The 27,372-nt window shown below is 35.6% G+C and overlaps 3 protein-coding genes across 8 annotated transcripts; 1 reads left to right on the top strand and 2 right to left on the bottom strand.

Annotated features, from left to right (window-relative positions):
• Nucleotides 1–1,920: 1,920 nt before the first annotated feature.
• Nucleotides 1,921–6,745, bottom strand: LOC122279152 (arginine/serine-rich coiled-coil protein 2-like). Of its 4 annotated transcripts, XM_043089534.1 has the most exons (8): nt 6,568–6,745; nt 6,160–6,221; nt 5,490–5,643; nt 4,227–5,117; nt 3,997–4,131; nt 3,000–3,094; nt 2,630–2,698; nt 1,921–2,464 (listed from the first exon to the last, which is right to left on the bottom strand). In XM_043089534.1, the coding sequence occupies exons 3-8, from the start codon at nt 5,611–5,613 to the stop codon at nt 2,003–2,005; spliced, it is 1,776 nt and encodes a 591-aa protein (XP_042945468.1). In that variant the 5' UTR covers nt 5,614–5,643; nt 6,160–6,221; nt 6,568–6,745; the 3' UTR covers nt 1,921–2,002. The 4 variants fall into 4 exon arrangements, with proteins under 4 accessions (XP_042945468.1, XP_042945467.1, XP_042945469.1 ...); XM_043089533.1 differs by lacking the exon at nt 6,160–6,221; XM_043089535.1 differs by lacking the exon at nt 6,160–6,221 and having other exon boundaries at nt 5,490–5,625.
• A 5,442-nt stretch (nt 6,746–12,187) lies between these two features.
• LOC122278977 (sulfoquinovosidase-like) lies at nt 12,188–17,039 on the top strand. The gene is made up of 8 exons (XM_043089207.1): nt 12,188–13,988; nt 14,085–14,217; nt 14,645–14,860; nt 15,002–15,157; nt 15,400–15,652; nt 15,909–16,309; nt 16,433–16,549; nt 16,649–17,039. Exons 1-8 carry the CDS (start codon nt 12,976–12,978, stop codon nt 16,982–16,984), a joined length of 2,625 nt encoding a protein of 874 aa, XP_042945141.1. The 5' UTR covers nt 12,188–12,975; the 3' UTR covers nt 16,985–17,039.
• Nucleotides 17,040–17,418: 379 nt separating this feature from the next.
• Nucleotides 17,419–27,039, bottom strand: LOC122278978 (transcription factor TGA2.3-like). 3 transcript variants are annotated; one of them, XM_043089209.1, is made up of 11 exons: nt 26,182–27,039; nt 24,934–25,031; nt 24,052–24,125; nt 23,767–23,910; nt 23,436–23,513; nt 23,289–23,348; nt 23,058–23,135; nt 22,893–22,944; nt 20,761–21,032; nt 18,214–18,399; nt 17,419–17,953 (listed from the first exon to the last, which is right to left on the bottom strand). In XM_043089209.1, the coding sequence occupies exons 1-11, from the start codon at nt 26,277–26,279 to the stop codon at nt 17,807–17,809; spliced, it is 1,287 nt and encodes a 428-aa protein (XP_042945143.1). In that variant the 5' UTR covers nt 26,280–27,039; the 3' UTR covers nt 17,419–17,806. The 3 variants fall into 3 exon arrangements, with proteins under 3 accessions (XP_042945143.1, XP_042945142.1, XP_042945144.1); XM_043089208.1 differs by having other exon boundaries at nt 18,214–18,462; nt 26,182–27,032; XM_043089210.1 differs by having other exon boundaries at nt 18,214–18,462; nt 24,052–24,108; nt 26,182–26,227.
• Between the last annotated feature and the right edge of the window lie 333 nt (nt 27,040–27,372).

Genomic DNA, 27,372 nt, shown 5'->3' with positions numbered 1-27,372 from the left:
AACACATACGAATTGATGTAGAACCTTGGTTTTAACGATCCCATGAATGATGTGAAAAGTGCAAAGTGAGTTGTTTAAATGGTAAACAAAAGTAATTACCTTGATACCTTCATAACACCCCCTTAATCTTATAGAATGCTACAATATATCTTATACTAATAGATGTTCTAATCATGCCCATGCCTAGTGCCTAAAATGAAACCATAGTGAGTGCTGGTTTTGACTTTTGAGGACTCATTTATTCAGAGTTTTCTCTATTGGGTTGCCACATGGATGCAGAATTTACAGACTACCACCCCACCGAATTCTTCCAACATTGATGGGCATTTAGGTTTCAATGGCATCCTTTCATATGGCCATTTAGTCTTGCATTGATTGAGAGAGAGAATTTCATGTGAGACTGTCACCTACCCATGCTGCTTTGCATTGATGATTTCAGTACAGAACCATTGATTAATACCTGAAAGGCATCAATAAAGAAAGAAAATTAACGTAAATACTAAACACCACACGCAACAAAATTGTTATATTTTAGATTTTAAAAGAAAAGTTGCCATATTTTAGATTTTAAAAGAAAAGCGGGGTAGGAAGGGTTGAACCTTTGGGGGGATGATAGTCTACTATTATAGATGGAAAATATGGAAAAATATAGTTGTAAACATAATTGTGTACTAATATGTCAATTTGATGTGATTGGTTAAAAAGTAGATTTTATTGAAAACAGTGTTAATTTAAATTTTAAGTAAAAATGAATCAGAATTAGTATGCAGATTAGTATGCGAATTTGCTTGTATGTAGCAAAACTCATGAAATATTATTGAAGGCAAGAGTCCATTTTGAAACCCAAACTGGTAGTCTGCTGCATATCTCCATAATCATCTGGGTTACCCACTTATGCAGTAGTCAATGCAGAAATATAATGTGATAATGAAAAACTGATCTTTGGTTTAGTTTGTCAGTTGGGAATATTAGCCTCAGGCGTGGGAAGTATTTTAACATGAAAAACTAGTATCTAGTTTAGTTTATGTTGTTGATTTTTGTAATATGAAAATTGGGAGGTGGGGAGGGGACCCAAAATCTTAGATTCATTTGTATAGCATATGGTCTGTAAGGCTGTAAAAGAGCAAACTCAAGTAGAGCACCATCTCTTATAAGGAACCCATCATTATTTTAGGTTCAAGATGGGTCTGATGTCAGTGCAACTAAATGGAATGAAACTCAAATCCAAGTAAGTTCAGCACCTTTTCAGGGAAAATGGTAGAGAAATACCGTGTTTTGGGACTATCTGAGCAAGTTTTTAGCTTCTAATCTCTAAATATGATACGCAATGAAAAATGTCCCTTCCGCCCAAAAAAAGTTATTAATCCGTGGTTGTAAGCCACTAATGGAATCATGATCTAGAAAAAGTGTTTCTGCAATTATCTTTCCAAATCTCGAATCCACTTAAATTGTGTCGGACAGAGTCTCGCCTATTGTCAACAAAAGCAGCGTCTCGTAAAAAATGCCACCCATGTATTGGGGCATGACATCAAGGAGAAGAGGTGCGCCCCTTTTTGTGTCTTGCAATGGTGGGAGACTGCAAGAAAATAATGAAGGAACTGGCAAAAAATGTGGTTGTAGTTGGACATCAAACTTAGTGGGAGTCCTAAACCACTCCCAATCTCCGTTGGTTCACTTTGCTTTTCCTCTCTCCCGTCCTACTCTTCCTACCCTTTCCATTGGTGGAAAATGATGAGCCACCGACCATTTTTACCAAAGTGCACAACGGATTTGTCCAACTAATCCAAAATATTATAACAGGGCATCGCTTTGCCCATTTGCATCTTAGCATGTTCTTTATTTGGCATTCTTGGCAACGCCCCTTGGGGAATCGGAGTTTGTTCCCCAAGTTGGTTTCAACAAATCCCCACTGCAAATCTCTAGGGCAGTCAGAAATAGAAATTGAACATGGAAAACACTAGTACGATCCCCTTTACATTTGCACGGGTCAACCCACCAGATTTCAAACTCGAAGGTATAACAGCCACCTGAAGAAAAAATAAGGTAAGGTTTTGTGAAAGACCTGAGAAAGAAACTCACATGTATCAAGGTTGGAAATGTCATATAAGACCATTCTTTTGCCAAGATCTGAAAAATCCCAACAATGCATATCCTCCCATAAGTATAGAATTACAAGTAACATAACTCTTCTGCAATTGTACAATGAAATGATGCAAAGCATTGTAGGACTGCACCATATTCGAGTGCAGAAAGATCCATAGCTAAAGCTTAAAGACCTAATCCAACGGTACGACCGTCCCTTCGTCGGAGTCCAGCAGTGTATTGCTTTTCTAAATCCAGCTGGAGTTCTTTCTGCTTCTCGGCTTGAAGGTCTCCCCCATCCTGGTTGTCGGGTTTTTGCTCCAACGTCAAGTCGCCCTTCACACCCTACAATTGGCCATAGGTACCAATGCAACCTCAGACTCTAAAAATGTGTTAGTACGTGAAGAAACACCAATGGAATGAGTGAGCCATTCAGACTAAGCAATGAAAAGTTCTATATGATGCTCATGAAAACAAAAAAACAAAAAAAGGTTCTGTATAGAATGCGTAAAACGCAACAGAGAAAGTAGAAGCAATGGACATTTACCATGAGTTTGTTGAACTTTTCTTGTCTTTCACGATCAGAAAATAGTGCTGTATCCCAATGGCGCCCAGACTGTAGAAGAAGAATATTTGCCAAAAAGTAGAATTAAATCAAGAATAAAAATGATAAAAAACCACAGATCATGAAACATTGCTTCCAAAAAAATTATCACTGTAAAGATAGTTTAAAAAAAAAAAGATGGTCTAAAGTATGTAAAAACCATTCTCCTGAAGGATTTCCATTGCTGTAAAAATCTTAGATAACCCAATACTAATTTGGTTTCTACTCTATGGTGCTGAGAGCATGAGTGCCATAATCGTAAATCCAAAAATGTGGCTAAATACATGAAATAGCAGAAAATCATCAGACATACCTCTTCAGCAGTTGTATTCTTTTTGTTTCCCCACAGCAGCTTCTTCTTTTGGTCAGTAGTCATGCAAGTTCCAACTCCAACCAGATTCCTATTCACTGTCACATGCTAGAAAGCTCCCAAATGAGTATGTAGAACACTAAGCTTATTACAATCCAGATTTGAGATGAAATCATGTCTAATGGCCAATTAACTGGTAGTAGATTGAACAGAGTAGTTGTTATAGAAGTCCAACAATCACAAGAAAGAATGCAACCAGTTTCAACTCAGAACTGACCAAAGCAATTATGTTCATTCAGAGAACATACAAGGAAATTATAGGTAGGGCATCCTTTACGACTCGCCTAGTTTAACTAGTAATTGTCCTAGATGCTAACTAAGCTACGTTCCAAACAGGATATTTTAGCAGATCTCTAGAAGCATCTTCCACTTTCTAGTGACATCCTCTTTGCATCACAATGGCAAGCATACCAATACATTAAAAGAAAAAACTATACGACTACAATTCAATATGCCATTTAAAAATTTGTCTAATAGCCAAAAGCTCGATTTGGTTCTCTCTCTCTCTCCCCCTTTGATATCCTTCAAAGGGAGAGGGAGAAGCATCTTCCACTTTCCAGTGACATCCTCTTTGCATCACAATGGCAAGCATGCCAATACATTAAAAGAAAAAACTATACAGCTACAATTCAATACGCCATTTAAAAATTTTTCTAATAGCCAAAAGGTCAATTTGGCTCTCTCTCACTCACACAAAGGGAGAGGGAGAAGCATCTTCCACTTTCTAGTGACATCCTCTTTGCATCACAATGGCAAGCATGCCAATACATTAAAAGAAAAAACTATACGGCTACAATTCAATACGCCATTTTAAAATTTGTCTAATAGCCAAAAGCTCTCTCTCTCTCTCCCTCCCTCCCTTTGATATCCTTCTCAGATAAACAATATTCTGTTTACAAAGGCTGCACAAGAATATCATTAGGGTCAACATATTAAGTACCTAATTCAGCAGCTTTCATTGCAGCAACTTTTGCAGTGTTTAGATCATTAGCAGTATTGGAGTCACTGGCCTGGCCCTGCCCAGGAGTCACTTTTGCATCCTCAGCTACAGAGGAAAACTTTGAAACTGGTTTGACTGCAATGTGACCATAAAGTATCAAGCAATTAGAAACAGCGTAGGAAATTATTATGAAATGATAAAGTCAAACAACAAACTTAAAGCAAAGGTACCATCTTTCCCGTATTCCACGTCCTCATCTAGACTATGCAGCTTTGGTTTTTTTGCTGGAAATTCTTGCTTTTCAGTCACAGAAGCAAACTTATCTTCAACAAGCTCTATTGATTCTCTAATGCACTGACCCTTATATCTCTTAGTTTCTCGGTCAACATTTTTCTTCTTTTCTTCTTTAGAAAGCCTCTGACCAACCAAATCCATTGGGTCACTCTTATAAGCATCTTTCAGATGATGGTTACCACTATTCCCTCCTGAAGTCGAGCCATTTCGATGCGCCCAGGTCTCTTCATAGGAAAGTCTGCCACCTCTGTAATCTCCTGAACTTCTATAATAATCCCACTTCTCATCTCGACCATCACTCCTCCTCATGTACCTACCCCTCTCAACCTCTTCAGAAGGAGAATGTCTCCTACCAGATCCAGCTCTATCAGATGATGAATCCTCTCTATATTTCTGGTGTACTAGGGATGAGGCTTCTCTATCCTTATCATCGCTCCTATGCCCATCATATTTATCTCGGGAATATTTGTCCAACTTTCTTGAATAATCTCTCAACCTACTCTGCTCGCTTTCTTTTACTGTATGCTCAGAATAGTAGCCATCCTTTGCCTCTTGACCAGAATGGGAGGATAACCTTTTATGGTTTCTCTCTTCTTCATTTGCATAGTTGGCATGTACGTAGTCATCATGCCTAGAGTAGCCATGGGAACCCCTAGAGGACTGTCTATCAGAGTGTCTATAAGATTCGCCACTTCTACTGTAGCTTCTCCTAGAATTCCTTTCTAATTCCCTACCATCATCCTTCCTTCTTGGTTGAGGTTCAGAGACTTTCACAGGGTCATCCCTTGAGATATTTGGGCTACAGCTTGGGTCCCGCTTAAGAATTTCTGTGAGTATATAAAGGTGATATTAAGTATCAAAATAAGCAATCTGAAAACTGATCAACCAATGACCTGTAAACTACTCCGATATATTATACGATGATGCTAACACCATCATATTCAGAAGCAGTATGATACTTCAAACTAGCAAAATGACATAAGTTAACCAATGATGAAAGTATCTATAACAGTAATTTTCTTCTCGGTTTGATATTTCATCATTCTTCCTTTGCTTCCTCCATCCTTTCATAAAAATGGCATAGTTCATGAAATCCTATTTTAGCAATGCTAATAAGAAGACAGATCATCAACTCAGACTCTTGACACAATATAACTCCACTCAGACCATTGTAACCTAAACCTGAATTAAAAACTAACCATCAGATGAAGATGACCCAGTATGTCGCCAATACTTCCCGTTTGCTGCATCTGTAGATGGCTTGCGAAATGTTGTTTTTGCATCACCATCGTCTGGAAATGGAGACTGAAAGTTTGAATCCATAATACCTGGCAGCTAAAAATGGCACCAATACTGCAAGAATAAGCATACATAAGGAAAATACAACAGTTGATATGTTCTGTAAAGATCCAAGGGGAAAGGATATGTTTGAGAAACGAGAGCACTGAATGGATGGCTAATTAGTAAATTGTAAAGATTGAAATAAAGGAATGAAACATTCATGCAAAATAATATGGTTGAACATTATTTTTAATAAACAGGCTAAATCATCATCTAACATTGTCCACGGTATATATGACACAATTACGGGTTTTGAACAGTTTATTGAAAAATAAAAAACAAATAGAATAAGTTCCACGTCACAGTTTGCATTCCCATCCCTACATTTGGTTACAGCGGAGGAAAAAAAATGGAAGCAAAAGAAATACAACACACGCATATACATATACGTGTACAGTCTAATACTACGGGTTTATAAATCCAATAACTGGATTTTTGTGGATTTTCTGCTTAAAAAACAAACAATTAGATCAAAATTCAAGTAATTTTAATCATTCCCTTAACACAAGAACAACCCCGAGGCATTACAATCCCATGTATTTTGGATTTTCTTATCAAAGTTCATCATCTGCAGCATAAGCCCCGTCTAACTGCAGAGAAAATCAGAAACAGTACAAAAAGAAAACAAAATAAGATTCTTATTTACTGATCAACAAGAAAAAAAGAAAAACCAAATAAGAAACCTGAAACATAAATCTTGGTTGCCAATTGACAACCAACTCCTCCCTCCCCCAATGCCCCCCCGACAGAAGTTCAGAACCAAAGGACGGGACAACTTGCTTAAATGATAAAAAAAAAATACAAATAAAAAAGCTCTGAAGAAAAAATAAAGCTCAAACCAACGCTGAAACTAGGGTTTCGGTAATGAAACATAGTAAAACGGTAATCAGACAATTTGAATCGAAAAAAATGAAAAATAGATTGAAGGACTCGTACCTGAGTGGTTTGGCATTCAATTGAAGATTATGGATTCATTTACTGGTATTTCTTTCCGTGTGGGTAGGGTTGTGTGCGTGCCATTTTTGTTTCTCGGGCGCCTGGACTCGGGTCTTCAACGAAAGGATCCGTGATCAGATGAGCTCGAGAACACAGTGCTCCCTACTTGTTAAACTGATTTTGCTTCTGCGATTGGTTCATCGTTACTGTTTATTACCGCTGAAAAATTCTATTATTCGTGGGTTAATATTTACATCGTACAAAATTAAAATTTTAACCCTTTCATTTAAGTGACGTAGATTATGTAATCTATCTACCAACTTGAAATCATTTATATTTTCAAAAGAGAAATACTTTTTGCAGTCGGCAGATGCAGTCAGCGTGCAGTCGGCTGTAAAAAAAAATTAATACGGAACCTACATGAAAAAAAAAATTATTTTTATAATTTTTTATAATTCATGTAGGTCCCCTTGAATATAAAAAAATTTTTTTATAATTTTTTTTATTCATTCCGTACAGCCGACTGCACGCCGACTGTATGTGACGACTGTATGTAGCAAAGCCCTTTTCAAAAAGAGTTCTAATACAGGTACCCGCCAATGGATACCTTTTGTGGAATTGGTGACGTGGCACGTCAGCAGATGCAGATAGAAAGAACAACAGGCCTTTTACTTCTTCTTTTTTTCCCTTCCTCACTTTCTCACTCTCTACCTACTCTGCAAATCCACTACAAAGCCATCAACACAAAGCACGTAGCGAAGCTGTGATAAGTGTTAAAACGAACAACAGCACTAGCTAAAATCTTTATCCATCTTCCTGCAAGAGAAATAATAGAGAGCATGAGAATGAGATCATAGATAGTATCAGAGGAAGAGAGCACAGCTATCGTTGGAGACGAAAATAAAGAAATAATGCACAAACTCTAAATCAGGAGCAGCAGAGAAAGATATTAATTATATCTAGAAGGAGGAGGTTTGATGGTTGAGATAAAGTAAAAAGTAAGCCCAAATCTTTGGTCGTCCTAGCATGTATTTTATGTAACAAAATCCAGTGTAAAACCAAGGCCGAAAGACCAGATTCATACTCGTTTTTTTTCCAAGGAAATCAAAAACAATTGCTGGGTGAGTCCGTCAAAGAATTGAAGCTATTATGGAATCGTGGACATAGAGATCATGAGATAGATGAGGGACATATTAGAAGAAGATGAAGCCGATTTTAGAAAAGAGAAGAAGGAGATGAAATGGACGTTCGATCCGTGGTCTGTGCCCTAATCTCATCTGAAGGAGGGAAGGAGAATCGATGAAGGAGAAATTTTGAAGGGGGGAAAGGCAACGAAGAAGGAGAATCGATGAAGGAAAACTGCTACTGCTACGCACCGTTTCATTAATTTGTATCCACATGGACCCGTGTATGCGGGGTGTCCCATTCGATGTGTGCAAATAGCATTTTTCTTTCAAAAATATCAAAATATGTACAATTTTTAAGGTTTCGTTTGATTATACAGATGAGATAAAATGAGAAGTCTGTTAATAGTAATGAGATAATTTATAAATAATAGTAAAATCGTTTGAATTAATATTTTTATGAAATTTTAGAAAATGAGTGATAAAAAGTTGAATAAAAAAATTATAAAATTAAAATAGAGTTGAACCAGTTTTGATAGTGAAAGTATTTCATCACATCCCATCATTACAATTTTTTCAAATTTACACATAAAATATAATAAACAAATCAAAATTTTCAAATCTCAAAATAATAATAATATTAAAAAATAATATTCTAATAATATTTTTTTAAAATTTTATTTAAAATCATTTCATCTTATCTTACTATCTAAACCGCACCTTAGAATATAATTTTTTAATATTAATTTGATTTTGGGATTTCAAAATTTTGAATTAGTTGTTATATTTTATTTGAAAGTTTGAGAAAGTCGTAATAATTAAATAATGATTAGATAAAAATTTTAAAAATTTGAAATTAAAAAATATTTATGTTTAAATGGTATTTAGATAATAACATGAGATGAGATAGTTTTTAAACCAATACTTATGTTTAAAAAATATTTTCATTCAATTTTTTACCTCTCATATTTGAAAATACAATAGAATATTTTTATTCAAATTATTTCATTACAGTTTACAAAATTTTGAGATATTCTAAGCTCCCAAACATGTCCGATGTCAATGAAAAATAAACCAAGACTCGTAGACAGATTTGACTCATTCCGAATTATCTCCCAAGAGGAACTAGGCTGTGTAAGCTTATTATATTTCCTATATTTCATGAAATTCTTTTATCCTAATCTTGAGATTAAGGAAGGGAAAGAGGAAACACGTATGCGTTAGATGTGGGTTAAGGTGAAGTTTTGTTAAAATTTCTATGATTCTCTTATTAGCAATAATGAGTCATTCCATGCAATCTCAGTCAACCAGAAAACGAATGTCATTAGGATAAATATATTTACAAATACAACTGCACACTAATATATATATTAATTTAATATGATTAGTTAAAAAATAAATTTTATTAAAAATAATATTAATTAAAATTTGAAATATAAAATAATCAGTAATAAATTATTACGTAATTTTATTTATACTAGGTTGGAACAACGTGCAAAGCATGTTTTCTTAATTAGGTAAGATAATATTTTGTATATCAAATATAATAAACTATTTAATTTTTTCAATTTTTAAAATAAAAATAATATTAAAAAATAATATTTTATTCAATTTTCAACAAAACATTCTATTTTATCCTATTTCATCTAAAGTACATAATCAAACCAGTCATAAAGTTTGTAGTAATTTAAATTTTTTTTAAAGATAGTTTAATAATCTAGTTTATTACCATCACATCACATAAAACATTTAAGATGGGTTTTTTCTTTTATAAAGCATTTGTTAAATAATACCTTAAAAAAAGTAAATGTTTTATATATATATATATATATATATATTTGAAGGAGTGGAGTTTCAAACTCCAACTTCTATTTTAAAAGAGAAATTATATTTGTAGTCGTGATTGTGCAAGCACCGTGCAGTCTTTTTAAAAAAAGTGAATTAATATGGAATTTATATGAAAAAAATTAATTTTTGAATCGTGGATTTCACTATTTTTCAAAATAATTATGTGATGTTTACACATTCTACAACTGTATGTAGCATTAATAATTTTAAAAACTGTAAGTTATGCTAATCAAATCACATGTATTTGATAAAAAAAAAATTATTAAATAAAAACTGAGATGAACTTTTTATATAAGATTTTTTGTATTTATTAAATAAAAACTTTTTATTAGATCACTCTATTATATCGTAAGTATTTTCATTCCTTTTAATTTCTTAAATGGTCGTAACAATTACAACATGTTCACTTGTACTCAAAAGGACGATTAGACAAACTCATGTCTATCCATTTGGGTATTTAAAAAATAAAAATAAAACCGTTGTCAGAAGGAGTTGAAAAAAGAAGAAGCATATCTTCGATTTTATTCAACGTTTAATAACCTGTTAAAAACAGAGGAGAGAGGGATACTAATGGAAGAACTGTAAAAAAAATTTCCCCTAATCTCTCTCTCTGCAATTCAGTCGCATTTGACTCTCTTTCTTCAAAATTACAGGGTTAGGTTTCGTGAGCCTCGTCATTTGGCTTTTCTTCAAAATAATCAGCGACACCCAAATGCACGGATGCGAGGACGGAAGGCAAGAAAAGAAGCGCATGCTGGAGGGCTTACAAGAAAGGAAAAAAATGGTGTAGGGGTGTTCTTCATTTTTCCTCTTGGGTTTTATTTTCAGGATGAAGATAAGCGTATCTTGAGCTAATCTTCTTTCTTTCCCTCTCCTTGCCTAGAAACCAAAATCCCAAAATCGAGAAGTGAACTGAAAAAATGTTGAATAGCACCCTATTTTTCCCCACTTCCTCACACACATCTCCATCCATCGCCAACCACCATCTACCAAACCAAAGATTTCCAGCGACACCCAAATGTACGAACGAGAGGACGAAAAGAAATACACGCTGGAGGGTATATAAGAAAGGAAAAAAATGGCTCTTGGGTTTTATTTTCGGTATGAAGAGAAGAGATTAGAAGAATTAAAGAAGAGAGAAAATGAAGAGACAGAAGGAAATGAGTTTGGTTTTGGAGAGAGAAATGAATGAGAATATGCAGAAAAACATCGAAGACGTAAATACGGAAGAAATTAAAGAGAATAACTGAGATCGAAATTTACGATACAAACGGCGTTAAGTATAATAATAAAGTAAACGGAAAACAATAAAATCTGTTAAAACAATAAATTCCATTTGATAGCCACTTTTTATATATAGAAGATATAGCAAAACTCATGGCATTAATGCATGAAACAGCATTCGCACAGTTCAATTGGTTGGTAATATGGTTGCTTGGTTTGCTTTGTTCTATGGCAAAGGGCTTTTTCTTGCCTCGCTTGTAACTCTTTAAATAAATCCCAAGCCACGATGAAATGGACTCGTTTTCTTGACTGTGGGGTTTGGTCTTGTTTATGTTGCAGAAAAATTTTATGGATAATGATATATTTACTATTTTTTAGCTATTATTTTATTATTTGTAGTGTATTTATTTTTTATTATTTTTTTAATGCCATTAAGAAAAAATTTAAAAAATATATAATTTCAGTGATAGTCACTTGCTTAATCATTAAGTAAAAAAAAATTAAAAATTAAAAAAATAATAAAATAGTGATAAAAGAGTGATAAATATATCATTATTCAAATTTTTTATAAAGCAATCGGTCTCGTGCGATCACACAACTCAAGCACATCCCATTCATGAAAATATAATGAATTCATTCAAAGTAATATGTCATTGTCATGTATATGTTATTGACACCAAAAGATTATATAAAAGTAAACTAACAAATTAACGTGATTTCACAAGATTTGTTCGATTTATTTTATAATAAAAAAAACTTTACAATTTGACGAAGTCACGTTAGTTTGTAAATTTACTTTCATGTAATCTATTAAAATATTTTCACTGTCAAAATTTAAGCACAGAGAGATGGACATGTAAAGTAAAACCAATAATTATTTAATAATAGCCAACATATTTATCCAATAAGAAATGATATTTGCAATTATAGAGTACATAAGTATCGCGCAATCTTTTTTAAAAAAATGAGTAAATACAAAATTTACATAAAAAAAATTAATTTAATAATAGATCTCATTTTTTTTTAAATAATTGCATACTCTTTTAACTATCTCTAGCATTACACACTTAACGTTCAAGCCCTCGGAGTTTGAATTAAGGAGCCGAACAACGCTTGAAACGTGCATTATTTGCAGGGTGAATCTCGCCGCTGAACAAGGCTGCGTGCAGTCTTGATGATAACGATTAGGAACAGTATCTTCACTGAAAGAAAGTTCAACTGAAAAAAAATAAAATAAAACACTCCTTCAAGGCTGCTTCGACAGAACGCCGACAAAACATCCAAAAAACAGACGTTTCCATGAACAAAATGAATATGCCCAGTTATCAGGTCTAGGTGCACTAAAGAAGGAACCAAGAAGCACAAACAGGCCAGATGCATTCTTTGGAACAGGACTCTAAAGGGGGGGATAGATCCCAAAACCCATCTCGGTGGAAGTGGTCACGCAAGCCACCAACGTCTACGGTCTACCAAACCTTTTTGGGTAACTACAAAACTAGTATCAAGAAAATGACACAAAAGCTGGCAGTTTGGCGACTCTGCCATGTGAACATCATAGAAGAACAGATGAACGTGCATAAAGGCGGCATTTTTTGTATTCAGAAGGAAAGCAAAAGGTTGTGACAGCGAAAGTGAGTCCTAATGGATATTGAAATAGCAGCCTTTCATAGATTTGTTTAGTTTTCAAAAAACGGTCATACATATCCATGGAGCTAGCCAATTAGGACTGTAATAAGACTTTCCAGGTCTTGATGTTAACACAACACGTAGCGATGCAATCTTAGCTGCACAAATGTTTCCCGATTTTTACGTTGTCATCATTTCAAAAATTTTGAGAAACTCAAGTCATCGTAAGCTGTTTCTGGGGAAAGAGGCAATTTATTCACAGAAGAGGAAACAGAGCATAATATATCTATACATAGGTCTCAACTCTCAAGTGCAAGACAATAATTCTAACTTTACGAGTATCAGTCAATGAGGGCAGCTGAAATCAGTATGGCACGTCCACTTATTGGCATTCTCTACGACATCTAAGATTCTAAACCCATCTCTCCTCCAAAACCAAATTGCTATAAGCATTAAGAAAAAAAAGGGTATTTGAAAAAGAAGAGGGACTTTTCGACAGCTTCAAGGAAATATTCAAACCTAAAGTTTTTAGATTGAAAATCTATGAATAGGTTTTGCATGGACCATCTTTCTCTTTAATAGAAACATGTCAGCCCTCAAAATCACCAAAAAGCACCACAAACATTTTAATAACCCTTTTCCGTCAAGCCCAACAGTCCTACCTTCCATTCAAGGAACTCTATCTTTCAATTCCCAAAAAGTGCCTTCACACCAGATATTCTCAATTGGGAAGGACTTCCAGCTTCTATGGAGCTCTAAAGATGGTGGTCATCTCTCCATTTCTCATCACTCATGTCCTTCTAGGCCCATATGGTCTACCATCCCCGGCCAAGCCTTTGTGTCTGCAGCATTGGTTGAAACAGAGGTGGAGGAAAGCAGGGGGTCCTTTGCTGTCAAAGATGGAGATGTTCATTTGATTTGCAATCACCAAACCATAGAGGAAATAAGATTGATTGATCAGTTTGATCATTCTTTAGAGCCTAAATGCCAAGATTCTCCATCTGGGCATCCGGGGCTTGAGCAGAAAAAAGATATGAATGGTACCCAATTCCCCATTTTGATAATAACTGGTTGGGTTTTCAGCATGAAGAAAAAGAAAAGGAAGTTTCAAAAAGACGGAATTCGTGCAGAAATACAATTTGAGACAAAGGATCCTTCTACCCGTGCAAGGTATTGGTTACTATTCGATCAGAAAAACAGCAATCAGGTTGGTTTCCAAGGGATGCTTGGGCAACCAAACTTTAAGCTACGCCAAAAAGCCTCTTCAACAGCTTCAGGAAGATTCCGAGGGTTTAGGTGGAGGATAGGACGGATAAAGAAACGGAGACTAGGTTTCTGTTGGTCCATTGCAAGGCCGAGAGGGTACGTCACAGTTTCCTCAGCAGAGGAAACACGAGACATGAGAGTTGAAGAACCCACGCAATTCAACAGGATATATTTGACCTATTCAAGTGAAGCAAATGAGAGATTCTATGGTTTTGGGGAGCAGTTCTCACATCTGGATTTCAAAGGCAAAAGGGTACCTATTCTTGTTCAAGAACAAGGCATCGGAAGAGGGGATCAACCTATTACTTTTGCAGCTAACTTGGTTAGCTATAGGTAGATGAAAAAGAATAATTTTTCTACCACCTTTGTGTTTATAAATCATGAGTTGTATGGTATATATGGAATTGAAACAGTTTTTCCTTGTTGCAGGGCTGGGGGTGATTGGAGTACAACTTATGCTCCTTCTCCATTCTATATGACATCGAAGATGCGATCTCTCTATCTCGAAGGATATGATTATTCCGCTTTCGATCTGACAACGCATGACAGAGTTCAGATTCAGGTACTTTCTATTAACTAGTGGATATTAGAGCCACAATGACAACTTCTGTAAATGTGTTTTGAGACAAAGTAATTCGGTTCTTCTTTTTAATTGGTACGTAATAAAGTAACTTCGATAATTAATTGGACGAAACAATGCTTTTATTGAGGAAAGAATGCGCTTACGATATCATGCTAAAAATTATTTTTGACTAATGCATTGATTCACTGCAAAATCAATGATGAATTTTTTATGATTTTGTTCTGTTAAATATATAATACAAGTACGAATAAAAAGATGGGCTCGGCATGCACGACAAATGGTAATTTACCTACAAGGAAAGAAATGAAAAGGAAAAAAGTCGCAATTGTGTTGTTTAATGCATAAATGGGGTCATTCAAGACTTTAAACCTGCAGTTTCCCATTTTCTGTCTGGTGGAGCTTGCAGATACGCGGGTCTTCAGTTCAAGGACGGATTTTGCACGGGAACTCACCTTCTGAGCTCATTGAACATTTTACAGAAACCATTGGGAGGCCCCCCGAGCTTCCTGAGTGGATAATATCTGGTGCGGTGGTTGGAATGCAAGGTGGCACAGAAACCGTTCGCCGCATTTGGAATAAGCTGAAGACCTACAATGTTCCCGTTTCAGCCTTTTGGCTTCAGGTAATACCCACGTCAATAATGATTCAGAACTTTTAAAACAATAAAACTAGGCTTTCACCTGAGAATTTTTTCAGTATTTTAAGCAGATTGTAAATATAGTTACATGCATCCATTTATAACGTGTAGTGATCTGTCACATAGGATTGGGTAGGGCAGAGGGAGACATTGATTGGATCGCAACTGTGGTGGAATTGGGAAGTGGATACAAAAAGGTATTATGGATGGCAGCAACTGCTTCAAGATCTCAGTGCTCGACATATCAAAGTGCTGACATACTGCAATCCTTGTCTAGCTCCTGTAAAGACCTTCTCCCTTCTGTTATTCAAAATAATTTTTAGTATAAATTCCTGCAATCAATCACGGAGCGCTGCAAAAACTGTAAGAAGCGTGGTGCCATTACATGAGGAAAAGGCCAAACTGATTTATAAAATTTTTATATAATTAGTTACATTTTTTCTCTTGTAAATGAAATGTGCTGCAATTAGTGATAGATTAAAGGGGTTGTGTCATTTATTATCAGCTTTCACTTGCTTTGACAGACCCAGGAGAAACCAAACAGAAGGAGAAACCTTTTTGAGGAGGCAAAGAGTTTGGACATCTTAGTCAAAGATAAGTATGGACAACCATACATGGTTCCAAATACAGCTTTTGATGTTGGAATGTTGGATTTGACGCACCCAAAGACCGCTGGTTGGTTCAAACAGATTTTACAAGAAATGGTGGATGATGGAGTTAGAGGATGGATGGCTGATTTTGGTGAAGGTCTGCCTGTGGATGCCACCGTCTATTCAGGTTTTACATCTGAACATGTATTTTATAAACTCAACACAGGGTCAGCGTAATGATTTTGTACAATCCAATTTTACAACAGGTTTTTACAAGTGACACAACAAATGAATGAAGTATATATGCTCTTTGCATGAATACTCACCTATTCTTCACTTATCAAAATCTGAACGAACAATAATGCCAAGTAGCAAGAAGGTCCAACGCAGATCATTCCTTATGAATTCAAATATACTGACAATTATCAGCCTCACCATTTCAGGTGAAGATCCAATTTCTGCACATAATAGGTACCCTGAGCTATGGGCCCAAATAAACAGAGAGTTTGTGGAAGAATGGAAAAGCAACTGTGTGGGTAAGGTGAAGGAAGACCCACCAGAGGAGCTAGTTTTCTTCATGAGAGCTGGGTTCAGAAATAGTCCCAAATGGGGGATGCTATTTTGGGAAGGAGACCAAATGGTTAGTTGGCAGGCTAATGATGGGATAAAGAGTGCGGTTACTGGCCTACTCAGCAGTGGACTTTCAGGATATGCTTTTAACCACAGTGATATTGGGGGCTACTGTGCAGTAAACTTGCCTTTTATTAAGTACAGAAGAAGTGAAGAGTTGCTTTTGCGTTGGATGGAGCTAAATGCTTTCACCACCGTCTTCCGGACCCATGAAGTAAGTTCAAACCTGCCGAATGAATACATAACATACACTAACACAACTTTGATTTATTCACATGGAGACCATAAGTGGTATAATTTCATGAATAGCTAATATCTGTGTGTCTTTCTGAGCCAGGGGAACAAGCCATCCTGCAATAGCCAATTCTACTCAAACCACCAAACTTTATCTCAGTTTGCTCGCTTTGCTGAGGTGTACAGAGCATGGAAGTTTTACAGAATCCAACTTGTAAAGGTATTCACAGAACTCCATTGATGCTAATTTCTGTTCAAATATGGTGAGATAATTAAGCTAAGGTTCCCTGCCCCTCCCTGGGTATTTTTTGGAAATCAGGAAGCTGCTCAAAAGGGCCTTCCAGTTTGCCGCCACCTATTTCTCCACTACCCAGAAGATGAAAATGTGCATAGCTTGAGCTACCAGCAATTTTTGGTTGGCACTGAGATCCTAGTGGCGCCTGTCCTAGACAAAGGCAAGAAGAATGTTAAGGTCTATTTTCCTGTGGGAGAAAGGTGTGATTGGCAACATGTATGGACGGGGAAACTATATAGAGGACAAGGTTGTGAAGCTTGGGTAGATGCTCCAATTGGTTACCCTGCTGTATTTGTAAAGACTGGCTCCACCATCGGAAAAACCTTTGTAAAAAATCTGAGAGATTTCAACATTCTGTAGCATAGCAGTCCTCAACCAGGGCGACACTAATTATTCATCATTGGCTGTTTATCCAGTTTTGTGCATTCTCAATTCATCCGCAAGTAACCTATATCATACCTACAGATAACAGGCTTGATGCTACAGTTTTTGCTCGAGTGAAACTGGAACTAGTAAAAGCAAATGACTTACATTCTTTCAAGTTCATACCTTCATTCTGGAGGCTCTTCCTATATAGACAGCAATACAACTTTTTTCAGGAACTGCCCCAATTGTATGTATTTCGGCTGTTGGAGCAAAGCAAGTGGGCGGAATAGCCAAATTTCCCCCTAGAATAGGTAGTATTCGAGGATTCAAAAATGGCCCTTACCAACAAAACCAAACTCTAGAGACAACCTGCCTTAACCCAAGGTAACTGTAAGCAAAAACATATTTTACATGTTGAAGAAAAAATATCCACACCCAAAAAGGAACTCTTGCACCATTATATAATCGGTTCTGGTATACAAATTGAGAGCAGTAACCTACATTACAAATACAACCCTAAAATCTAACATAATCAGATTATTGGCACTATAGTTTTAAACGTAAGAAATGAGGATAAAAGACCTAGGTGAACATATGTGACACTAGAACTAGAGATGAGACTATATCAACAAGTGTGATGATACTGCACAACAGCCAGGTCCCAAAAGGATTCTAAGATAAAGAACCGCAGCAGTTGACTTGATGGTGAATCATGTGGTTGATTCTTTACAAACTCAAAGCTTAGTGCTGACTTGATAGGATAGGGGGCCAGGGAGATCAATCTTCAGAATAACTTCATTTAGGGGATTTAGCTTGTCATTCGCGTGGCCGGGCAAGCCAGAGAGAACTGAGGGCTCGAAGACGAGAGAAATAGTCATTTATGGCAAGAAGTGCGCGGGCTGATTGCCTGGTTGTTAATATACGGTGCATTTGTTGGAGTGTTTGTTGACGCAGATTATCAGCCTGGTAATTCAAGAAAAGGGGAAGAAAAAAAAGTGTCATACAAGAGATTATTGAATAAAGGCAAATTATTAGTGGTCAATGCATCTTACATGTAAATGTGAACTATTTAACAAGTTCAAAAGCAAAAAGAAATACTGAAAAAGCCGCTTCAAATCCAGCCCGTCTCAAGATTACTTTCACTTCATCTTCTGTCCTTCCTAGCAATAAGTATAGGAACTAGAGGAAAAAAACAAGCGGAATCCAATGATAAAGAAATTTACCTGGCGAAGAAACCCCTCAAGTGTTCCAAGCTTTCCCATGGCCATGGCCATTTGACCCATATAGTTTGCCACATTCCCAGATGATCCTGATGGACTAGGTGAGCCATTGGCCAATGTCTCAGCCAGAGATTGCTGCAATGCCTCCATGCCCTGTGATAGAGCATCTTCAGCCTGCTGGGATGATTGCTGCAAGTTGTAGATGCCCACCAATTGTTGTTCAGTTAAAGGCTCCAATTGATTGACAAGAAGCTGAATCATTAGCAATTCAGTTTTTTAAATTAGTAATTCATTTTAAAAGATTATAAAATGATTTAACAAAGTAAATAAAAAGGAAATTTTGATAACATGGTAATGCAGTATTGAAGATGTTAATTTTTTTCTTCACATATTTAAAACAGAATGACCTATGTAAATGCTTTTTTTTCTGCCACAATATCAACAACACATCCTCACTAAAAGGCATTTTGAAGTGGAAAAACAATCATGTTAGAATTTATATGGCTAGAATTTTAAAAATCAGAAGTTCCATTATTGACAATGTAAGAATGCATATGATATAGGCCGCCCTTCCACTGCCATTTGAGTTTTCATGTCAACATGCATATAATTTTTTTAATTTTCCATTTCTTTTATTTGGTAACAGTAAAGACATAACAGCAGTATAATCACAGTTTCACATACATATGCTCATGAAAAATTCTATTTGCAAGCTTTCTTGATGTTGTACCAAAGTTCAAACACACAACGAATGCGGGCATCCTGCTACGTTAGCTAGCATAAAAACATTTTGTATTTTTTTTTCCACTGAAGTGGTCTCAGTAAACAATGTGTTCACACGCTGGCCTGTAAGTAGCAGATCTCAATGCCCTAATATTTCCACACAAACTCATGATTTTTTATTCCATATTTTCCTATAATTTGGGAGTTCAAGTTCTGAACTTCTAAAACTTCAGTTATAACAACAAAGGAAAAAGAAAAATATAATCAAGCTGAAAAAAGAAAAATTGCAACAAGTGGCATCTCTTGCCTCATAAATAAGAGATGGATGGTGAGATATCAGTTTGATCCTAGATAGATATGTAAGTTGTTATATAGATATGTGGTGCTTATGGCGAGAGCGTAACGAGAGGACCTTCGAAGAGAAGGAGCACACACTAGAGGAGCTTCGCGTGTTATTTTTCAGCACTTTGCTTCAATGGACTATTGCCATAGATTTCAATGGCCTAAATGTACATGATTTCCTTTTGTCCTATTTAGCGAACTATATAGGTGTTATCTCTTGTATACCTCCTTGTGTACTTGGGCTATGCCTATTCTTATTAATACTATCGTTTACTTATCCAAAAAAAAAAAGTTGTTATTTACCTAGAAAAGAATCTCACGCTGGGAAGTCATATATGGTATCCAAATAACACATTTTTTTTATAAGAAAGAGATTTTATTAATCCACGTAATTAAGTGAAGCCCAAGTACACAGGAAGTATACAAAAAAGCCTAATTACAAGCTAAGCGCTGCAAAAAAAACATTAAGTACACTAGGGTGACAATTTGTGTCAGGTCATTCGGATATGTGTCAGGCTTTTAGGTTCTGAGCATGAATGAGTCAACTTTGACCCAAACCAAATAACTAAAGTTCATTCCGTTCTGGCTCATGTCCAGTTAGCCTTGTTCATGTCTGATCAACCTTCTTTCAATCACTCTCCATACTTGTGGAAACATTTTTTAATGAATATACATTTTTTTATAGGTATTTTTTAATGAATATACATTAAACACATGATTATCATATGCTTTAAGTTATTAATGTTAAAATTAGATCTTTTTTCCATGTAACAATGTGCAAGATAGCCCCTATCCACCTAGCGTGATGCATTTGGAGGGGGAAGAATGATAGAATTTTTTAGGATTGTGAATGGACAACAGGAGCTTAAAACTTTCCTCTTCAATACTTTGTTACTTTGGGCAGCCACTATTAGATTTTAATGGGCTAAGTTTTCATTATTTCCTTGTATCTTTTTCTATTTTTAATAGGTGTTCCTCCTGTATGAATACGTCATGTGTACTTGGAAATGCGTTTTATCTTTTTTACTAAGATTTTTTATTACTTATAAAAAATAAATAAATATTAGCACTTGTTCATATTTTTTTTTTATATAGGTAGCACTTACTAATAAACAATTGAAGTAGACAACAAGCTATATAATTTTATTTGAAAGTTTATGGTGCCCAATTGTCTTGTATATTTCTCTTGGCTTGCCATGATGGTGTTGGATCTTTATCATTTCCCATGTGAAATCTTTAATGAAGGGTCTTCATCTACAGTGTTGTTGTCCTCATGCAATGCAGGTGAAGGGCGAGGGATCGGATGTTCATCTATTATCAACATATCCAATTTGATTAAGGCATGCATGAAAATCCCAAAACAGATCACCAACTTAGTACACACACAAGAATACTTCACTTCTAACCAGGTTATGATGAAAACTTTGTGAAATGGATTTGTATCGCATCCTTATTTTACAAAGAAAGCATGAAAAAGAAACTGACCTTGAGTAGTTCAGATGATCGGAAGCCACCAATCCACATAAAACACCGTTCCGCTGGTGTCTTCCACATTCCTGACAATATGTGGAAAACATCAGCTTTGGCTGCAATGCCTTTCAGCCTAAAAATGTCATCGAAGTGTGCCATAACATTGTCAACAATGGTGCGAAGCTCAGCATCGGCTGCATGTGAATTGACTGCAGCCCTCAGCTCATTTATCTGCTTGTTCTGCTCTTCTAGCCACCGTGCATACTCTACATCAAATGCCAAGGCACCTATATGCCAATGTAATCAACATGGAAAATACTTTACCATCAAAAATATACTTCACAGAAAAGCAAACTTAGTACTACTAGCATCAACAAAACAAGCAAACATACAGGGAAGAATGAACCATGAATAGATGTATATATATATGCCATCTGTCATGCTAATAATGACATTCAAATTCCCCGATCATCCAAAGAAATTTCACAATGAGGCTTACACAAGACTATAACCATTTAACAACCCACAACCCAAGAATAAAACAGTACCACAGAAGTCTGTCAGAAGATATAGCTAACTTATATAACCCATAACAGCCAATGCAAACAGAGATTTTGTTTTTTGATCGATGAACAAAAATTTTGTTGATCATGAAATAGACAAAAGCCCGAGCACACGGGACATATACAAGGGCATCACCTATGCATTCTGCCAATGCAAATAGAGAATTAACAACCTAATTCCATAAGAAGCACTCAGGCCAGGAGCACATAAGCACCTCAGTAAAAGCAAATAAACATGGAGGATAGATGCATTGGGGCACAATCTTGAAGTTCCATTATAAAGCGACTAGCTCACAATGCATAACGCATTGGGATTATGCAATAATGGTTTGCAGGTGGGCTGGTTCAAGCTGGGTACAACAGAACTCATTACTTAAAGTAAGTTTTACATAATGACTTAAAACCTATTATTTGTAACATGATGATTACTATTAGTCCATGGTAACCATCATATGGATGTATTCGGATCTATCCAATACCAAGGGAATCCTGAATTGATATAGGGTGCTGCATTCATCTCTAATAAATTATGTTATGCATATAATTGCTAACTTCAGCCACAAACCAAAAAAAAAAAAAAAAACACTATCAAAGTCCACAATAAAACAAGGAATGGGTAATTAAAAAAAAAAAAAAGGTTCAAAAAATTTTGATTTCCTAAAAAGAAGAATAAGCAAAAAACCTGCACCACAATTAGAGAACAGAGATAAATTTAAGATTTGGAATGTATATAGCATCAAGAACATTATAAATTTGGGTCAGAAGACCAAAACACAATAAGAAAAGGCACTGCATGTGGAGAAAAAGTGAATATATATTTCACTGCAACTTTTTGGAGTATTCTTACTCACAAAATCTGACCCATACAAAGCATATGGAATGTTTGTCAAGGATGCAATAAACATAAATGACTAGCAAAACGAATCAAGGCTTCGTTATACTGATTCAAGAGCCTTTAATAACTATGATTTATCCTTTTTGTAGAATTATTTTGATTAACAACTATGATTTCTCTTCTCTTCAGTATTTTTATTTTACTTTTTTTAAAGCCACTAAACTAAATTCGTTTCTAGAAAGAGAGCTTTTTGACAGAGACCACAATGGAACAACTCCTAAAGGTCATGGAAGTAGAACAGAATGAAATCAAGAGAGACGTTTGGACAATCATGGCAGTCAATGTGGTTTGGCCAAGGATAGAATGAGCTTGCCAACTTTGGGGCTTTAGAGTGTTACCCGTGATGCTATGCTGCATCACCCAATTAGGCCAAACCTAGGATAAATAAATCTACGTGTCAAACTGATTTCAACTGGGTAAGCCAGCCTCCTGTTCAATTAATTATTATGGAAATAAAGCTGCAATTCAGGCTTGAGTTCGTCTCTTATGGTCTGCCCAATACTACCAATGATAGAAATTGTTGTGCACATGCAGCTAAGATAGTAATCTACTTCCCTCATAAAATCAGTACTTGCATATGTTAAACCATAACCACATGTTAACAATTTCAAGGACCTCAACGCAATATAAAAGCAAACAGGTTCTAAAGTGATCAGATACGAATTAAAATGGAAAAGAAGTTTAGATACCATTTCCACTCATTGAATGGGATTGGTCTCCTGAGCTTGAAATGAATATGCCCTGCAAATAAACGTTAATAGATGCATTAGAAAGACGTCAAAAACCTTCAGATTGAAAAGGCAAAAGATAAAAGCAGCATTGAGCATGCATGTAGTCGAGGATCAAATTCAAACCTGCTGGCGGGCCCGCTGCAGCTCTTGCTCTAGTTGGGTTAGCTTTAGCCGGCTACTCTCAAGCTGTTGCACATATGCCTATAAAACGGAGAAGGCAAGCATCGTAAATTTAATCTTAAAAAAGAGCAAGTTGCATTCCAGATATGCAGCAATTACACATTGAAGGCAATGACATGACAATGAAAACAATGTTCTGAACAAAAAAGCATTGATGGCACAAAAGGGGCCTACTTTTTTCCTTAATCGGCTCTTTCTGGCAGCTTCACGATTTTGAGCAAGCCGGCGCAAGGTCTGAAAATTTTTTATTTCAAACATGGTAGTAAATATACAATCAGGTTGATATAACCTTATCTGCACGTATCAGTTGAATCATGTTACCTTTTGATCCCCTGATTTCTCCTTTGATTTGTCACTAGAATCAGAGGCTGCAACACCAATCAATTGACCCATTTCATGCTGCACAAGGAAAATGCCAAAACTTCAATCCAATGCTAAGGAGCAGCAAAGCTTGCCAATGAGAAAGAAAATATTCTAATAAATGTAATGTTACGATCATATGGAAGCTCCAAAGGTAAATATAGTTCTCATTACAGATCTATCATAAGACATTACTGGAAGGACATATTACTATTAGCATTACACAGCAGCAGTACTGAAGTATTTATGTGACCTGATCTCTAAACAGAAAAATAAGATGAATAACCAGTACCCTTTGATTCTTGTCATCTGTGTCATCTGTCGATGTATCGGTCCTTGGGCTTGCTTCTGCCATAGTGGACTCTCCCCAATTTTCACGATGGCCACCAGATGTAGAGACCAGATTCGCTTGTGGTTCTTTTTGTAGTTGTAATGTCTGAGACCCCGCAATAGAAGCCAATAGATTTATATCAGATGATATAGATGAAAATATTCCACAAATCAGAGAGAGACCATAGTTTTGGAATTATTTTTATTGAACTTGAAGAAGTATCTGTATAGAAAATATAAAGATCACCTTATTTAAAGTGGCAAATTGAATATCTGTACCCAGTGCCTGGCTACTTGACTTCATCTGATTATATAAAGGATCTAAAGGATGTAATATTATCAAATAGGACAAAAGGGTAAAGAAATATTTGACAAACAAGAACAAAAATATGTATCCTGAATTGCATAAATCACGTTATTTCGTAAATCTCTTCAAATACACTAGAAATAATACTACATGCATAAGCAAAATGCAATTTTTAGCAACTCGGAACACCATTACTTAATTTTCTGAAATGTCAATTCCCTCACTCCATGAATTATTACATGCTTTTGAAGATCATACTTCAGGAGAAAGATTAGAAAAGGTGAGAGAAATACCCAAAAGGAAGAAATATAAAGAGTACATTTTTTAGCCTTCAGGGGAATAATTGCAGAGCATATGATTATGTACCATCCTACAACACCTCGGATATTGGAAAATTGCATATTCATGAGGAAAGTAGGCAACTCATATCTGCATGCTTATTCAGCATGTACAATATGGACATTTGAGGAAAATACTTGAATGCCTTATGCTACACGGCAAAGACAGTACATATTGTTTTTTTTTTTTTTTTTAGGTAATCATAGAAATTTTATTAATAAAAAGAGGCAAAGCCCAGGTACACAGGAAGTATACATGAGCAAAGACGGTACATATTATAGACGCTACTTCAATCCAAGACTTCATTAGGCAATGCCAGTTATGTACTTATACAAATTAAAGAAACAATAGATAAAGAAACAGACAAAATAAGACTTCTTTTCGACAAGTAGAAGAAAAGAGACTTTGTATAAGTCGTAATTAAAAGAACAGCGACAAGATTAAAATCTACTTCAGAAAAATACTGAGATTTCAGCTACATACTTAGGCCAACGGCATCCTCTATGCGAAATCCAAGGGACTGCTCAAATGTTCCAAAGTCTGGAAGTTGAGAAGAACGAATGGTGTTTCCTTCTGTTCCACTGAAAGCCACAAGATTGTCAGAACCATCATCAATACTGAGAAATTAGAGTAGTGACGGGGACAACTTTTTTATAATTCCCTTTTAATAAATGGAATTTTCGTAAAATAATAATAATCTTACAACTCATTTTTACAAAAATTCCCACCATTTAAAAGCAAAGGTGTAAAATAGTTGTAAATAAAGGTTGTGTCTTTATCATTTTGCTGAGAAATAAATTAGAGAACCCAGACAGATACTAAATCCATATTACCCAGCCAGGTCTAAAAGCTAAAAGTAGCAAAGAAAATAACCATCCATACAAAGTCAAAATGAACGCTCAAATGTAATGTTTGTATAATACAATCAACATAGTTTGACATTCATTTTTGAATTATCATTTATGACTGAGATCGGCCATCTTAGAAAATATCCACCAGAAAGGAAAAGAATCTGGATTTGAAAATATACACCAAATAAACAGTGGGATGAAGATTGATCATTAGAATGCTCTAATAAAATGCCTTAAAATGCATGAGTCGGTTCAAATGCTTGTCTTTGCAGACCAGGGAAATAATAGAGATGCCAGTTGTTAACCTTATATATTCAAACCCCTTCCGCACACTATTGTTCTGACTAAAAACATTAAAACCACAATGCAATCAGATGCATTCCTATGTTGTTAGAAAGAAACATTGACCCTAGATGCATCCTACGATATAACAAGATGAACCATCTATATTTGGCTGCCAAGAAAGTTCCAGAAAAATCAAGAAAAGAGCTTCTGAACATGGTGAACTCATCTCAACAAAACCAAATATCATAATAACATTCAGTTAATGGAGGATTCTTCACCTCAAGTCATAATTAAAAACAAAATCAAAATCAAAAAGTCTTGACTCTCCCAAACTTTGCTATCAACTCGAAGGAGCATAAGACTCAAATTTCCGCAGCATACAGGACTTTCCCTTATGTACCAATAGAATTTACACTACAAAAGCACATCCATCACATAACAGGTATTATGCCAGAACTGTTGAACCACCCCAGAACTTACTTTGAAACTATATATATATATTGAAATATCTTCGGGAAACAACGAAACTTTACGCCAAGTAAATTTCAAAGCAAAATCCAAATTAAAGGTGAAGAGAGGAAAAGAAGGAATATACAGGGAATTGGAATTGGGTATTGCAGGAACGAAGCTCGGCATCCCGGTCATAACTCTACTATCATCGTCTGCACCAATCTTCACCGTTCTACTACCCATGAATCACCCTCATCATCATCACCACCGCCTCCTTATCCCCCAAAAAACAAAATCCAAAATCTAAAAGCCCTTCACAAAACAGAAGTAACCACTAACCAGAAACTCCTGATCACAAAAGAGTCTAGTAGTTTTTCTAGCTAACACAAACTACTATTTCATCACCTCCAATTCCGTACAATTGGAGAAATTTTACGAGTTTACCTAACAAGTATAAAGCTAAAACACAAATCCAATCAACATACGAACCAAAAAGATAAATAAACCTTAAAATTCACCAATACAAAAAAGTAAGTACCAAAAAAAGACCCTCTAAACCTTAACAAACCCTTCTAACACCAAATTCACCGGTAACCAGCAACTTTAATTTCAAGCTCCAAAACCACCACAAACTGCGTAGAAAATCCCAAACTTGAAGTAGAACGCACGGAATCCCAGCACATATAGCTGAAGACCCAGTGCTAAAGACCTGATTTGTAAATTTCTAAGCAATACCCGAAAGCTGAAATTGAGACAGGAGCCAGAGAAGAACTGAAAACCCTAACCAGTGTGTCTCTCATGTAGATAAATACTCCTATATTACTTTGACTTTTGATCGTATAATGTGGAATACGGTATTTTGTACTAAAAATATACAAATACTCTCTCTCTCGCGTTCCCAAGTCCAACAGACCCACCTTGAATATTGAGCTTTTTTATTTTTTTATTTTTATTTTTGGGGGAGGTGAATTCTTTGAAAGACAGAGACAGGAAGACTTCAATTTAGAAGAAGGGTGACGTTCAGACCATTCCAATCCCCTCCGTCCATGCTTTTCTTTCTGGGTGCATTTTCCCATTTTTCAAAGCCACCCGTGTTTGTACGTGCTTTTCCTTTATTTTTTATCTTTTTCGCGGCTTTCAAATTTTCAATGAATGTAATATTTTATGAAAAATCATATTATGTGGCGCTTTAATCATTTTCAAAAAATAAATAAATAAAAAATTTACACCAACAAAAAAATTAAGATTTTTATTATATATTTTCATTTTTATGTATTATTTATCCAATTTGTTAATATAATTAATCAAAATAATTATTTTATATTAAAAAATGATG

The sequence above is a fragment of the Carya illinoinensis genome, chromosome 10 (genome assembly GCF_018687715.1).
Source record: "Carya illinoinensis cultivar Pawnee chromosome 10, C.illinoinensisPawnee_v1, whole genome shotgun sequence".
Classification (NCBI taxonomy): Eukaryota; Viridiplantae; Streptophyta; class Magnoliopsida; order Fagales; family Juglandaceae; genus Carya; species Carya illinoinensis.
This window is presented reverse-complemented; position numbering and strand designations above follow the sequence as displayed.